General features: G+C 35.6%; 3 protein-coding genes across 4 annotated transcripts; all 3 read right to left on the reverse strand.

Annotated features, from left to right (window-relative positions):
- Positions 1–781: 781 nt before the first annotated feature.
- On the reverse strand, positions 782–2,327 carry LOC112507414 (fasciclin-like arabinogalactan protein 4). Its single transcript, XM_025111994.1, has one exon. The coding sequence runs from the start codon at positions 2,325–2,327 to the stop codon at positions 1,080–1,082; it is 1,248 nt and encodes a 415-aa protein (XP_024967762.1). The 3' UTR covers positions 782–1,079.
- Positions 2,328–6,046: 3,719 nt separating this feature from the next.
- On the reverse strand, positions 6,047–7,993 carry LOC112506917 (cysteine-rich receptor-like protein kinase 10). The gene is made up of 3 exons (XM_025111249.1): positions 7,911–7,993; positions 7,275–7,411; positions 6,047–7,093 (listed from the first exon to the last, which is right to left on the reverse strand). Exon 3 carries the CDS (start codon positions 7,010–7,012, stop codon positions 6,245–6,247), a length of 768 nt encoding a protein of 255 aa, XP_024967017.1. The 5' UTR covers positions 7,013–7,093; positions 7,275–7,411; positions 7,911–7,993; the 3' UTR covers positions 6,047–6,244.
- A 1,706-nt stretch (positions 7,994–9,699) lies between these two features.
- On the reverse strand, positions 9,700–12,119 carry LOC112507026 (outer envelope pore protein 16, chloroplastic). 2 transcript variants are annotated; one of them, XR_003068500.1, is made up of 7 exons: positions 11,863–12,119; positions 11,725–11,776; positions 11,019–11,050; positions 10,679–10,712; positions 10,517–10,584; positions 9,854–10,059; positions 9,700–9,787 (listed from the first exon to the last, which is right to left on the reverse strand). XR_003068500.1 is itself a non-coding variant. In XM_025111415.1 (6 exons), exons 1-6 carry the CDS (start codon positions 11,974–11,976, stop codon positions 9,919–9,921), a joined length of 441 nt encoding a protein of 146 aa, XP_024967183.1. In that variant the 5' UTR covers positions 11,977–12,119; the 3' UTR covers positions 9,798–9,918. The 2 variants fall into 2 exon arrangements, 1 of the variants encoding a protein (XP_024967183.1); XM_025111415.1 differs by lacking the exon at positions 9,700–9,787 and having other exon boundaries at positions 9,798–10,059.
- Positions 12,120–14,029: the final 1,910 nt, after the last annotated feature.

Here is a 14,029-nt window from a genome sequence, read left to right on the forward strand (position 1 = left end):
TTCATCAAGGACTCGACTTGTTAAAGAAATACCACCACAAAGACCCAACTCTTTTAATCTGTTAAAAGTAAAAGCGAGATCCATTACAGACTTGGCTGGGCCTAGATGATGATGATCAACTTATTTAGAGAGTTGGAGTTACGACAGCAGGATCTGAATAGATCTATCACTTCCCATTCCAGACCGTACAAAGGCGCAAGTGTGGTGGCAGCAGTCTACAGCAAGCAATCTATCTCGGAATAAATGTCTTTCCAATCGCAGCCGTTCATACCAAAATCACCACTTTTAGCCACTCTGTCATCCACTTCCATCGCCACCCCCTTTTTATTGCTATTCCCACTACAATCCAAACCCAGTTAACAACCCACCAAATCAACATTACCATTTAATATTCAATTTTTAATCAAACTCATCATCATCTAAAATACCCATTTTACCCTCTCCTCTCACCACCCACCAGGAAAGACTCTTCTACAAGTACGGAAGAACAATCCACAGAGTGATTTAGGCCAATTCTGAATTGGACCTTAAACCACAATCTTGAATTATGCTGATTTCTTCAATCCTGAGAGTGATTTAGGCCAATTTCTTCAAAGGGTATGATGATCGATTGGACCAAATTAAGCTGGCTGCATAAAACACTGCCTAAAGTTCCAAAATTTGCTGGAGTGAGCAATGGAAACCTTCTAACACAAATGGTATACAGACACGTCCAATGAACAAGACTGAATCAAGTTCCTAGTTTTGGAATATATATAGCAACCATCCAAAAAATATGTATAAGAAGCCTTCAAAATGCATGTTTCATTCAACAACAAATTAAATTATAGAACAAAGAAATAATTCTTTACAACAACATCAACTTCAATGTAGATAGAAGGAGAAAACCAGAACCAAAAAGAAATGAAGGAAAATCTTGAAATCCTTCTTGAAAGTGGATGCTTTTTTTTTTCTGTTTGTAAAATGCTACCTGTAAAAAACGAAGAGGAAAAGAAAAAGAAACCTTTTTGTCTCTCTTTTTTTCCATCCAATAATTTATAGAGTGATTGATTTTATAAGATGACAAAAGGGAAGAAGATTCATACAAATACATACAACAATCCTATACACAAAACACCCAAATTCATACTCCGTACCGTCGCCGAGGAGTGCAATTCCTCTCTCGAACCTGGTGGCGACGATGGTCCGTACAATTCCGGTGGAAAATTCAGCGGCGGTGTTGACATAACTGGTGACGGAGCACCATTGATGGGAGGGGACTTTTCCGGTATTGCATTTTTCCCAAATATCTCCTTTGGTAATAAAACCCTAGAAATCCCGAAAATTGCAACCGGGTTCTGATCGAATACGGTTTGTGTTACGGAGGCTTGAATGATGCCCGTATTAATTGCAACCGACCCGTTAACCCGAGAGATGTTCAATGTGAAGCTACCGGCTCCTTTGTCCTCGGTGGCTAGGGTTGGTTGAACAGGGTTCACTATCGATTGGAGCGACCCGAGCGGATAGTACGAATGTAGCACGTGAAACCTTAAGACGTCGGCTTTTTTATCAGCCGGTAACGACTGGAAGTTCGCCGTTGCCGGCAGATCGGCGAAGGCGTCGTCGGTTGGAACGAAAAGTGTAATTCCTGCACCGCCTTCATCAGATTCAAATTCCTGAACGACTCCAGATGCAGCAAGCATCGAGGCCGCCACATTGAAGTTATGACCGTCGATTAACGCTTCACTGATGTTAAGCCCTAACGGCGGCCGAGTCTCCGATGCGAGTAGATCGAATCCGTAAGGGACGATTAGCGAATTGACGGAGTAGATGGTTACGTTGTACGGTAAATTTTTTATCATAGAGATGATGGTGGCGTTGTTGGGGGTCTGGGAGTACGCGGCGGGGGATCGAACGGTGGTGGTATTGGTTTTGCTGTCGTAGGTGACGTTAACCGAACCGAAGTTGTTGGTGGCTCGTCCGGTAGTTTGAAAGAGAGTAGTGATGAGTTTGCCGGAAGGGGGTAAACGGGAAAGGTCGTGGAGGGAGAGGTATTGTAAGAGGACATGGTAGCGGATGACGTCGGCGATGTTGGTGGAGGAGGGAGAACGGCGGATAAGGTCGGAGGATCGGAGGAAGGAATTGGGAACGGCGAGGAGGGTGAGGGAGGTGCGCTGGGAGAGATCGGCGGCGACGGTGGTGGTGGAGAGGAGGTTGGAGAAGTCGGAGAGATCTGGGTAAGGAGATAAGAGATGGGTAATGTTAACGGCGGAGATGAGGGTGGAGTGTAAGAGTAAATATAGCGAAATAATAGGGGTAAAATGGGAAATAAGAAGGGAAACAGCCATTTCTCTATCCAGTGGAAGCTGGACTAAGTGAGAGTGATAGGGGGATGATCGGGTGTTGATGGTGTATGTGAATGATGATGATGATATGTTGAAAGCATATACATTCGGAATTATAAGAAACTACATATTAAGTCCATTTACTTTCGTTTATTGCTTATTTTAGTCCTTGTAGTTAGTAGTCACCATATTCTAGTCCTATTACTATTGCTAATTTATCTAAATTATATTAAATCAAAATCTCTATTCCAATAAACCATATTCAACTTTTAATAATTTGTTCAGTTTTGATGTTACATTTCTCCCTGACAAATAATTGATACTGATATAACGGTATATTTTCTTAATTAGTCTCGTTCATCAGCAATGTAGTGACTAGTGCATAAACTAAACAAAAGTACTTGACCTCCTAGCGTTGTATTCACTTTTTGTATAATTGTACTTATGCATGTTGCAGCCTAACATGTTAGTTTTGGATTTCTATAATAACCAAATGCAGACTTATAATATTTTTTAAGGTGTGTCACAATTTGATTATAAAAACAAATTTGTACAAATATTTCAGAATATTAATATAGATTTGTCGGTTAATTCCTTATTTTGCAAATAAGCAACCTAAGATTTAGTCGAGATTTAAAAAAAAATACCAAAATTTAAGCTGAAAACTGTGAATTTGAAAATGATTGGTCTCAGAACCTGAAGTTTTAGTACAAAGTGAGCAACAGTTTTCCAACTCCACCAAAGGGTTCTCTAAATTTAGATTTTTTTCCCATTCTTGTAGATTTGAATGTTCGATTATTATCACTGACGATATCACATAGTTTCCTAAAGGTTAATCGATATGAAGCATCGTCAACCTAAAACATCAAATTCATACAATCCGTCAGTTTTTCTTCCTTTGTTTTGATTTTGTGAATCTTATATGAAAAGTAGGTAAGTATAAAGACACAATGTTATTTGTTGCGTGTTGATACAACAAAAGTTACCATAACATTCATTGTCTTTCTTTAATGGGTAGTCGTACCATTTGGATCTAAAAAATTACGTGAACCAACTATTTCTAAAAGCAGACAAAAGTTATTCTTTCAATAATGGTTGTGTCGACACCAACATCAGAAACAACAATTTATTTAAAGCAAAATGTGAAAAAAACCTAAACTACCAGTACTTACGTGACCAACAAAACCGACATTGCGAAAAAAAAAACAGTATTACAACAAAATATGAAAATCGTTGTTGAAAGAAACAATACTAAGATTTTGAGAAGCAATAAACGTAAACTACTAAAAGCAAACTTGAAGTACCATACACAAGGTAAAAATAAACAACAACAAAATCAATAGACTTCAAGCAGCAACGATAATTTCCAAAAGCAAATTTAAATTACCAGGTTGTCCTTTAACAAGATTTTTCATTCCCTCCAATTTGACTCGAAGTGAGAGATTACGGGGTTTAGGGTAATAGGCTCGATATATTATATCAAACCAAATGTTTTTTTTTTCCATTTTGATTCTCATATCGAACATTAATACTATCATCCAAACTTAACACCCCTTCAGTTCATTCTATCCTATTTCACGTAGCAATCTGGTTTTGCGATTTGAAGTAACGAAAACCTCTTAATAATGGTTATCAAGACTTTTTATAACATGTTACAGCTAATAACGTTTATAAAAAAAGGACATTGTATTCCTTTAAGAATATTCATAAATAAATAGATAAAACTTTTAGTTTTTAATTTCTGAAAGATTCAATATAATCCAATAAACTATCCTATTTTGATTGATCAAGTATGTAACTATTTTTTTTAAATGATTAAGTCCATTAACATTTTTTTAAATAAATAAACAATGGACCTTCTAGAAATTAGTTACAAGCATATTTTTAACCAAAAGAACTACCAGTAACTGGCGAAGATGTTTAAAAGTAAAGAAAAAACCTAAATCAATTTCACCATTCTCAAATCATACGTCATACATATCCATTGTACCTAATGTCATCACTCCCCAATTCCCATTATCGTTGGGCCCTTGCCATCGGTCTCCCTCTTTTTATCAGCTTTTATTGTTTTTTTTAATTTCCCCTCTTCTTTGTTATGTATATACGTGCTCCATTAACGTGTTGTACAAACGAGAGAATCGAAAAACAAAAAACAAGATAGAAAAGAGGAAGAACAACAATGACAATGCTTGGTATAAAGACTTAAAAAATCAAAATGAAAATGGGTTTTTTTGAACTTTTCTTTTTTAATTTTGTGTTAACTTTAACGAAAAGTGGGAAACTTTTGGTGGCATAACGCAAATAACCAAAATAGATTTAGGTGGAACATTGAATACTTGCACCGGTGCCAAAAAGACATTTGATACTTTTTATCATTAAATGAGAATTAGTTTTATTTATTTTATTCAAATATCGACGTTGTTAAAAAAAATGCAAGTAGGGGAAGGGGAAGGGGCACCTTTTTCATGATGTTTCCTGTGTTGGGGGCAGCTCCAACTTCATTTGTTATCTTAATAAATTTCAATTCATTAGAATAGGAATCGGATTCTTTGTATATTATTTATTTTGTCGTTATTTCTTTTTTTGTATTTTAATTTTCGATTCTAAAATAAGGTAAAAGGTGCCTCTGTATTTAGTTCAGTTCAATTAGTTATAACAACGGTAAAAATTATTATGTATGGTTAGTTCCGTTGTGACAGTTGACAATCAACATTACGCGAGTTGAGTTTGAGATCCCATATGATATGTGTTCGGTTATTTAATTAGTTTAGCAAGTGTACAAGTTGTTTGGTGTGTTTATATGCACATGTTTTGAGTTGATACAAATATTTCAAATTAAGACTTGTCAAATATTGGTTAGCTTAAAATCATGAATTTACTTATCATTAGTTATTTTTTGCGGCTTGATGCATATGCAATGTTCTAAATGGCATGAAACATAGTGTGACAACAAGGTCAAGCCTTAAGGCTTGGAATCTACGGCAAGACCATGAGTTTGTCAATAAAAAGGTAAGAAAAATCAAATATCATGTTACAAAACCCGAGCATTAGACCATAACATGTCACTAGTTTAACATGACATGAGACACAAGTCTTCAGGCACAACGTGCCACGACAGCTATGCAACAAGCCTTTTAGAACAATGGGAATATGCGGGGAGTTTGTGGTTTGGAAAAATGCTCAAACCACATATATGGTGTGGTTTGCGGTTGTACCCTAAACCACGACACGAACATTCCTACTTGGAACCATGGTTCAGGAGAAAATACTGAGAACAAGATCAAGAGTTTAAATAATATACAGATGCATAGCATTATTTAATTAACACAATTACAATTATGATCATTTCAATGACCTTAAGTGCGATTTTTGGAGCGGTCAGGATTCATCGAGAACAAGCACATCATCTAAATATCTCGATCCAAAATGCTTTGAACAGGAACTCATTAAAATGCTTTCATGAATCCAGACATTGGAGTCTGAATGCATTGCATTTGAGTTGGAACATCTGATTTTCGACCAACACAAGTTTCTGCTCCTAAGATCATCAATGGCTTGGGCCATTTGTCTGCAAATGTTAGATTCATGGACTCATGGGGGTCCAAACTGTGTTAACTGTTAACAGTTTAACAAGGTTAATATAATTCACAACTTATTTGCTTAGCTATATATGACTGTTTGGTAGTAGTTTAATGATACATAAATTGACTTATTTAGTAAGCTTTTAGAGAGGAGCTTTATGCATAAAGTCGACTTTTTTTCTGGACTTGTCCATCTCAATTAAAAATCACTCTTCTTTCATCTATGAAAAACCCTCGTAAACAAAAATCTTTCCGATTCTATACAAACATATTAATACACAGACAGCTTTACCTATACATGACTTAATGAAAACCAACCAAACATTCCCTAAGTATAGTTCAAAAGTTAGAAGTAGAGGCTCTAGACCTTCTGTACCTTGTACCTGGTATACCAGGCCGAATCGGTTCATCTAGAGCACCAGATTTTTTCGATAGCATCGTCACCACACGGTCCATGGTGGGTCGGAGCTGGGGATCAGATTGAGTGCACAACAATCCGATCTGCACACAAGCTTCCACCTGATCATGCGCAACCGAAGAACCCAATCTCGAATCCATAATCTCAAAACCTTTCCCTTTCTTGTACATCTTATAAGCCCAATCCAGTAGATTTTGGCAATCAGAATCCAGACTGAAACTCAAGTTCTTCTGACCGCTAACGATCTCTAGAACCAACACCCCGAAACTGTAAACATCCGTTTTCACAGTTAAGTTACCATGCATTGCATACTCTGGTGCTACATACCCATTAGTGTCCGCCACACGGGTATTAACACGAGTCTGATCTTCAGGATAGAGTCTAGCCATCCCGAAATCGGCAATCTTGGGTACCCATTTCTCGTTCAGCAATACATTACTGGCTTTCATATCTCTATGGATGAAGCATTCATGCGAATCTTGATGCAGGTAACGCAATCCACGAGCAACACCACAAATTACATCATATCTTCTCTTCCAATCTAGTGAATCTCGATCTCCAGATTCGAAAAGAAGCTCATCTAAGCTGCCATTAACAACATATTCGTATACTAAAAGCTTTTCCGGGTGCACACAGTATCCTATTAAGTTCACAACATTGCGATGCTGCACTCGAGTTAACAGTCTCATCTCTTTTGTGAAGTCCTTCACAATCTGATAGGAATGTGACAACTTTTTGACAACAATCACCCTCCCATCTTCCAACTTCCCCTGTGCAGATTCAAGAAAACATTACGCAATAAGCACTTGGTAAGTTGTTTAACCAAGTCTACTTTATCTAATTTTCCAAGGGAAAAAAGAAGAAGCCAATTGGCACTTTCTGTCAAGATGCTGTGTTCTTTTTGAATAACTAAAAACAAAGAGTCAAAGTCTTATCAGAGATGGAAGGAACCTTGAAAACAGGGCCAAAATCTCCATGGCCAAGCTTATTATCAGCATGGAAATTTCTTGTTGCAGAAACTAGGGTTTGGAAAGTGAATTCCTTATGTTCTTCAGCAGCAATCTTTTCCAAATCTTCTTCTTGTCCTTCTGATAATCAAGAAAAAGAGAAGATGTCAAGAACAGAGGATCTGTAATCTATAACAATAAAAAATATAACAGAAATCATGGATTGGGTTTCACCTTTCCTTGAATTAAACTTGAAGGGTTTGATGATATTTTGAAGAAAATTACTGGATATGTTCATGGTTAGTAATCAGAGCAGCAATCCATGGATGAACAAAAAGAAGCTTTTAACTTTTTGCAGATACTCAAATCTTCAAAGAGAAATTCATTAAATCTTGTAAAGAGAAAGAACAGTTAATCAGGAGGAAGGAATTGACTGATTATCACTTTTGACTTTTGCTGTGTTCTTGAATTTAGAAAAGGACAGAAAAAGAAAATAAATAAAAAATCTTGAAAATGTATGAATGGTTTGATGTGTGATTGAAGTATGCAATTCCAAGAGGGAGAGGTGAAAGACATCCATCCATACACGTGTAGGGTGAAAAGGCAGTGTGTTGCTTTATTATAGATGAAATGAACTCACCAAGCCTAAAGCCTTTGGCTAATTGAATTGAATCAACTTGTTTGCAGATGTGGGATGTATCCTGACACTCAGACCTCCACCACCAGTAATCGTCGACGTTGTTGCACCAAACAAGATATATTTAAGTAGTTCAAACTTCGACATGATTACAAATATATATAGAGAGAGAGCGTAAATATCATGTGAGAAGCGAGAATTGTAATAATAAATATGATAACATGGTTTTCTGATGCGTTTATATATATATATATATATATATATATATATATATATATATGGGGAAGGGTTTAAACGTACATTCATTTTATAAGAATGTAAGAACACATTTTTACCATAAACAATCATATATGATACTATTATTTGATTACATATGATACACATGTGATACTAAATCAGAGACATGGATGACTTTTGACACGATCTAGGTTGTAGGCCAAGTCGCTCTTACACCACTATGCCCCTTCACATGTACTATCACATGTGATAAATGTGTTATTAATGTGATACCATAATTCATCAAGACCATCACATGTGATACTAAATCATAGACTCAGACGATCTTTGGTGCGACCTAAGTCGCAAGGCATGACATTCATACACCATCAAATCCCCTCAAGTGTATTATCACATGTGATAAGGATGTTTTCGCATTCTCGTAAAATGGAGGTGTTATCATTTGAACCTCCACCTATGTATATATACATATATATATATATATATATATATATATATATATTTATATACACACACACACATATATATATATATGTATGTATGTNATATATATATATATATATATATATATATATATTTATATACACACACACACATATATATATATATGTATGTATGTATGTATATATATATATATATATATATATATATCCAAGGGACCTTCTTTTAAGAACCTATGAGATTATGATAACCTTGAGAATTTGTACATCATGTATTATTTCATATGCTTCTTTTTCCATCTAAGACTAGTATTTGCAATATTGATTAACATATATTTATTTTACGTTTGTTTCACATGTACTCGGTTCATAATACGAACATTTTTGACGTATTTATGAAACAAAAATTACACGTAAAAGAGTTTCACATTATGAACCGAATACATATGAAACAACCATCTTGTGAAACGAATATATGTTAATTAATACATTAGATACTATATTTATACGGAAAAAAAATTAGGTGAAACAAAAACTTAAAATAGAAGTTCTTACGGATTATTCTATTAATTGGCTATGTGGGGTACTTTCCAAAAGTTGTTTCTAGGACAAAAGAGGTTAAAACATATGTCAAATAAAATGTTCCAAAGTCTAGTTAATGTGAGATCTAACTCCAACACCAAAATGCAATGACTCTTGGAGGATCTAAGATGGATTATGAGACTTGCAGCCTCCAAGAGTTCATGGATGCTTTCGGACCTGCTGATTCATGATTAATTATGGATGTGTATGAAACATGGTTTATCTGAACCACAAGGGTGGTGCCTGATTGGTTTGAGCTTGGCTCTAAAGGTCAAAAGTATCGGGAGGTCCTAGGTTCAAGTCCAAGGAGGAATAAAAATCCCCTTGTGGCCACGGATGTTCAAATGCGGTGGCTCCGGGCTATCTGCAAAGCAGGTGGTCGCCCTGAGATTAGTCAGCTCACATAACAAGTTGGATATTCAGGTTAATAAAAAAAACATACATGGTTTACCTGGACAATTCTGACTAAATCAGGCTGCAAAAGCGCAATAGAAGGTTGAGAAGATATTCTTTGTGAAAATTAACAAAATGAAATTATAAAACACGCTCCTTCCTCGCTTATTAAAAGGTATCATCAGAATGTAACATGCGATACAAAAGATTTCAAGGTATCATCAGAATGTAACATGCNAAGGTATCATCAGAATGTAACATGCGATACAAAAGATTTCAAGGTATCATCAGAATGTAACATGCAAAAACAAAAGATTTCAAGGTATATGGGATTGTGTTATTCGTAAACCGATGCATGTTTAGGTCAGATAATTGAGGAACTCAGCAGCAGTTGCAACTGCACCTCCTGTGATGGCATCCGTTATGATTTTGTCCCCTTTGTTGCTGCTGACTGCCGATATGAGTGCTCCGGTCAATGCACCACCAATCATTGCGTTCTTCTGTGGTGGCATTAGAAACAGCAGTTTAGTAACATGATTTATATATGCAAGGAACTAGAAGCTAGAAATGTTCAATGTCATACAACCAGGTTAATATGCAATAAGAATGGGGAACAAGATCTGCATACATCCTACTTCCCCATACCCTACTCCATGCCAGATGAAAGATTCATTGTTCGTTTGGTTTGACTTGTAACCGGAAAACAAAATCTTTGCCACACCCATTCAGCAAAGTGTGTTTGTGTCAGTGTATGTGTGTGTTTAGATGGGGAAGATCTTTTCCGAGTATAGGAACAGTTATTCTAGTCTTTGGAGTAGAGGACAGGTCTGCTTACATCCCATCCAAGGCCCTAAGTGGGATTTACCGGATAAGTTTGGTTCGATTTAACCAAAGAAACACAACATGCCATAAAGCGTTATTTAAAACAGTTTTTTCATGAAAAATCTCATAAATTACCCAGTCTCTGGTGCCACGAACCCTCTCAATGCCATACTCCATTCCAACATATACTCCAGCCACCGTTCCTGTTAAGATGAGACAGAACTAAGTTTTCCCTTTCGAAAGAAAATAATCGCAATAGACTGGCAAGTTGAAGACTTCTATTCTAAATGAACTTACCCCAGTATGCGCCTTCTTTACACATCTTCTTTAACTGCAATATTAATGGCTGTTAGAGTTCTCATTTTCACTAAATTTATGTATGTATAACAGGATCAGTATCAAGCACATGGCAATCGATGTATTTATTATATTTGCTCAAACCTAGATTTAAATAGTTATCCTGTGAAGTTTCTTGAGGGTTGAACGTATCTGCTTGACTACTTGTACTATTTATAAGATGATACTTGAAATCTTTTCCTTTTGGGGTATAATTTACATAAGAGTGGCACTAAACTCGCAAGTAATTAACGCTTAACAATTCAAATTGAAATGATCTACAAAGATATCAGTATCTCACCGCATCCTCAAGGTTATGTTTTGAAACACTCCCTGAAAAATGAAGATCAAGAGACACTATCAAATGCCAAGAAATGTACTTGACTAAGATAACTGCAAATCATAATGTGTCATATACACACTGCAAAAAATGCACACAATGACATCTAAAAGTGCGTTTATGGCAACAAGAGAAGACTTTAACAAATGAATATCGTGATGGATGGAAAGAAGGCATTAACAAAAAGAAATCATCTCTCTAAGTTGTAGGATGGGCAAGGACAACTCAATGTTCAATTTTGGTGTAGGCAATCAACTCAAAGTTCAAGCAGTTTATTGAACTAAATGGCTATCTGGAAGATATTGATTTGAGGAAGAAGAAGAACATTTGACTGATTTTAGATCGAGTAAATTTTACTAATATTGTGGTATAGTGTTGCATTGAATTTGTAAAAAGAAATCCATATCAGCATGCATTTGAAAGGCAGTATGTTTAACATCAGATCCAGAATGTGAAGTCCTAAAATAGTTCCAATTCCTACTAAGTATGCTTTAAACTGAACATCAATCGCGACATCACAGGCAATCAATAACCAATGACGAATGACCACAAGAGCATTTCACTTCCTGCAATTAACTTGAGACTAATACACACAAATGATTTAAATCAAATCAACATAAATGAGGTAGTAAAACAAGAAAAGGATTCAAAATAGACACAAGAAAACCTCTTCTGACTACGTGGAAAGTCTCCTCCACAGCCGTTTTTGCAGCAGCAACCTGAAATGTGGATGATTACGATTCAAATTCGAACTATTAAAACCTAACTGCGGGAAAAAAACAGAGAAGTGATTATGAATACAAACAGTTCCGATCTTCAAAAATCCATCAACGGTGTGATTAAGGAGATGATTTCCGGTGTCGATGACGACGTCCACCTTGGGAGAAGAGAGTGAACCCGCGAAACTAGTTCTCGGCATCTTCAGTTATTGGAGTTCTACAACAAGACTCAATCCCTTTGATTGTTAATGGCGTAATGAGAGCAATTAATTCATCAGCGTCATCTTGTAATGTACCCACGTTACTTGTGCACCACAAAACCTTGCACTTTATCGAAATCATAGATTGCAGATGATAACACGGAGAAGAAGATGATAAAATATGTTAAAGAGTAGAATACATTTTTTGGTCGACATGGTTTGTTTAAATTTTAGTCCCTATAGTTTAAAATTTACAAATCATTTCCTACTATTTGCAATTTCTTACAAATTTGGTCTTTGAGATCGGATAATTATTTTAAAAGTAGTTCTCAAGCTCGAGTTCGAATAGTTTTTTTTTTATTAACCTCGATATCCAACTTGCTATGCGAGCCGACTAATCTCAGGACAACCACCTGCTTTGTAGATAATCTGGAGTCATCGCATTTGAACCTCTGTAGCCACAAGAGAATTTTTATTCCTGCTTGGATGTCAGAGGCTACCAGCATGAGTTCCGTGATCATTTACTTTAAGTCATGTATTATGACCTAAACTTTGGGTTTGTTAACTTGTTTATATCTGGACTCCAAATGTGAGATCGATTAACACATTTATTGGCTCGAATTTGTAGCCTAAACTAGACAACGACAAATCAACTATAGGCAACACCAAAAACCTCTAATTGTACCTCCACCAACAAAACTTGTTGCCACCAAACATCAGTCAAAGAGACACTCCATAATGCAGCTAGCAGGAGAAGGAACTTACAAACACCACGTGTACGTCCGAAGCATCACGAAAGAAATACAATATTGGGCTTATGCAAAATGACCAATTCAATGATTCTTGACCAGAAAGATGGAGCCAAGGACGGCGAGCCAAACCGAAATCACAACGATCGATCAGAATAGAAAGAGCCAACCCAAACTCATGAAACAAACTTGCACCGTGAATAATGAAAGAAGAGGATACAAAAGCCAACGACAGTGTCCAGAACAAGCTCCCAAGGAAGAGAAAGAACGAGCCCACAACGACAGTATCCATCAAAACCACAACCCCCACATCATTCTGGCCACGACGTTTTGAAACCCTTGGCTGATTTGGAGATCCATTGGAAAGTCGGAAGTTTAGTCTATAAAAGGTCTAATTAAATTGTTGTTTTATTGATCTCTTGTCCTAAATTACTATTAATATCAAAAGGTTTGACTAAAATTAGACGGAAAAAATGTAACATATTATTAGTTGGTATGGAAAGGAAATTGAAATTAATGATCCTATCGGTTGTTGAATCACATGATTTCTAATATAGATCATTTACTGTTATACTAGAATCAACGGAGTTATAGACACATATTACTGCCGGTGGTGGAAGGAAATTTGAAATCAATAGAATTCAGTTGTTGGGTTGTGTTAGTTTTGATTTGATTCATTTAAAACAGTTTCCAAATTATTATTTATTTAGAAAAAAGTTTAATTTGTTTTATTTTATTTCTAATAATGATGTATTACGATATTGCAGTAAGAAAAAAAAAACCGAGCAATGATGAAATTTATGTACTAAACTTTTGTGTGATGTTAATTTACAAAATCCATGCATTTTCTCATTTATCTTGAACACTATCATAATCTTGGAGGCCAAAAAAATGATATTACAGGATCCATTTTGAAGATCTAGAAAAAACCCATCTGAACGTTTAAATCGTTCCATATACATGATCCATTTTGAAGATGTAAAACTTAATTGTGTTCTATATATCAATCAAAAACAACGATTGATGGTGACAACATGCATGTGATGATGATAGTCAATGGCGGAACACGAATATCAAAGCCTTGAAGGCCAAAAAATGATATTACAAAAACTCTAAGACCCAAAATATAGCGATATAAGTTCATTAGGGTTTTTAATATGTCTTTTTTTTAATTATAATCTATTAATAAATTTTATAAAAATAAAAATAGAAAAATTTAGCTAATTTAATACTCTAATGACTAAAAGATTATAATATAAAAACATTTGTCACTATTTTTTCGAACTATGATATACTAATAAACT

Source organism: Cynara cardunculus (genome assembly GCF_001531365.2).
Source record: "Cynara cardunculus var. scolymus isolate 2C chromosome LG 2, CcrdV1, whole genome shotgun sequence".
In the NCBI taxonomy this organism is placed as follows: Eukaryota; Viridiplantae; Streptophyta; class Magnoliopsida; order Asterales; family Asteraceae; genus Cynara; species Cynara cardunculus.

Coding starts and splice junctions, on each gene's coding strand:
- LOC112507414 (XM_025111994.1), bottom strand. CDS start 2,327: ATGGCTGTTTCCCTTCTTATTTCCCATTTTACCCCTATTATTTCGCTA.
- LOC112507026 (XM_025111415.1), bottom strand. CDS start 11,976: ATGCCGAGAACTAGTTTCGCGGGTTCACTCTCTTCTCCCAAGGTGGAC. Junction 11,777..11,862: donor GATTTTTGAAGATCGGAACT/GTTTGTATTCAT, acceptor TCCACATTTCAG/GTTGCTGCTGCAAAAACGGC. Junction 10,060..10,516: donor TTCGTGGCACCAGAGACTGG/GTAATTTATGAG, acceptor ATGCCACCACAG/AAGAACGCAATGATTGGTGG.
- LOC112506917 (XM_025111249.1), bottom strand. CDS start 7,012: ATGAGACTGTTAACTCGAGTGCAGCATCGCAATGTTGTGAACTTAATA.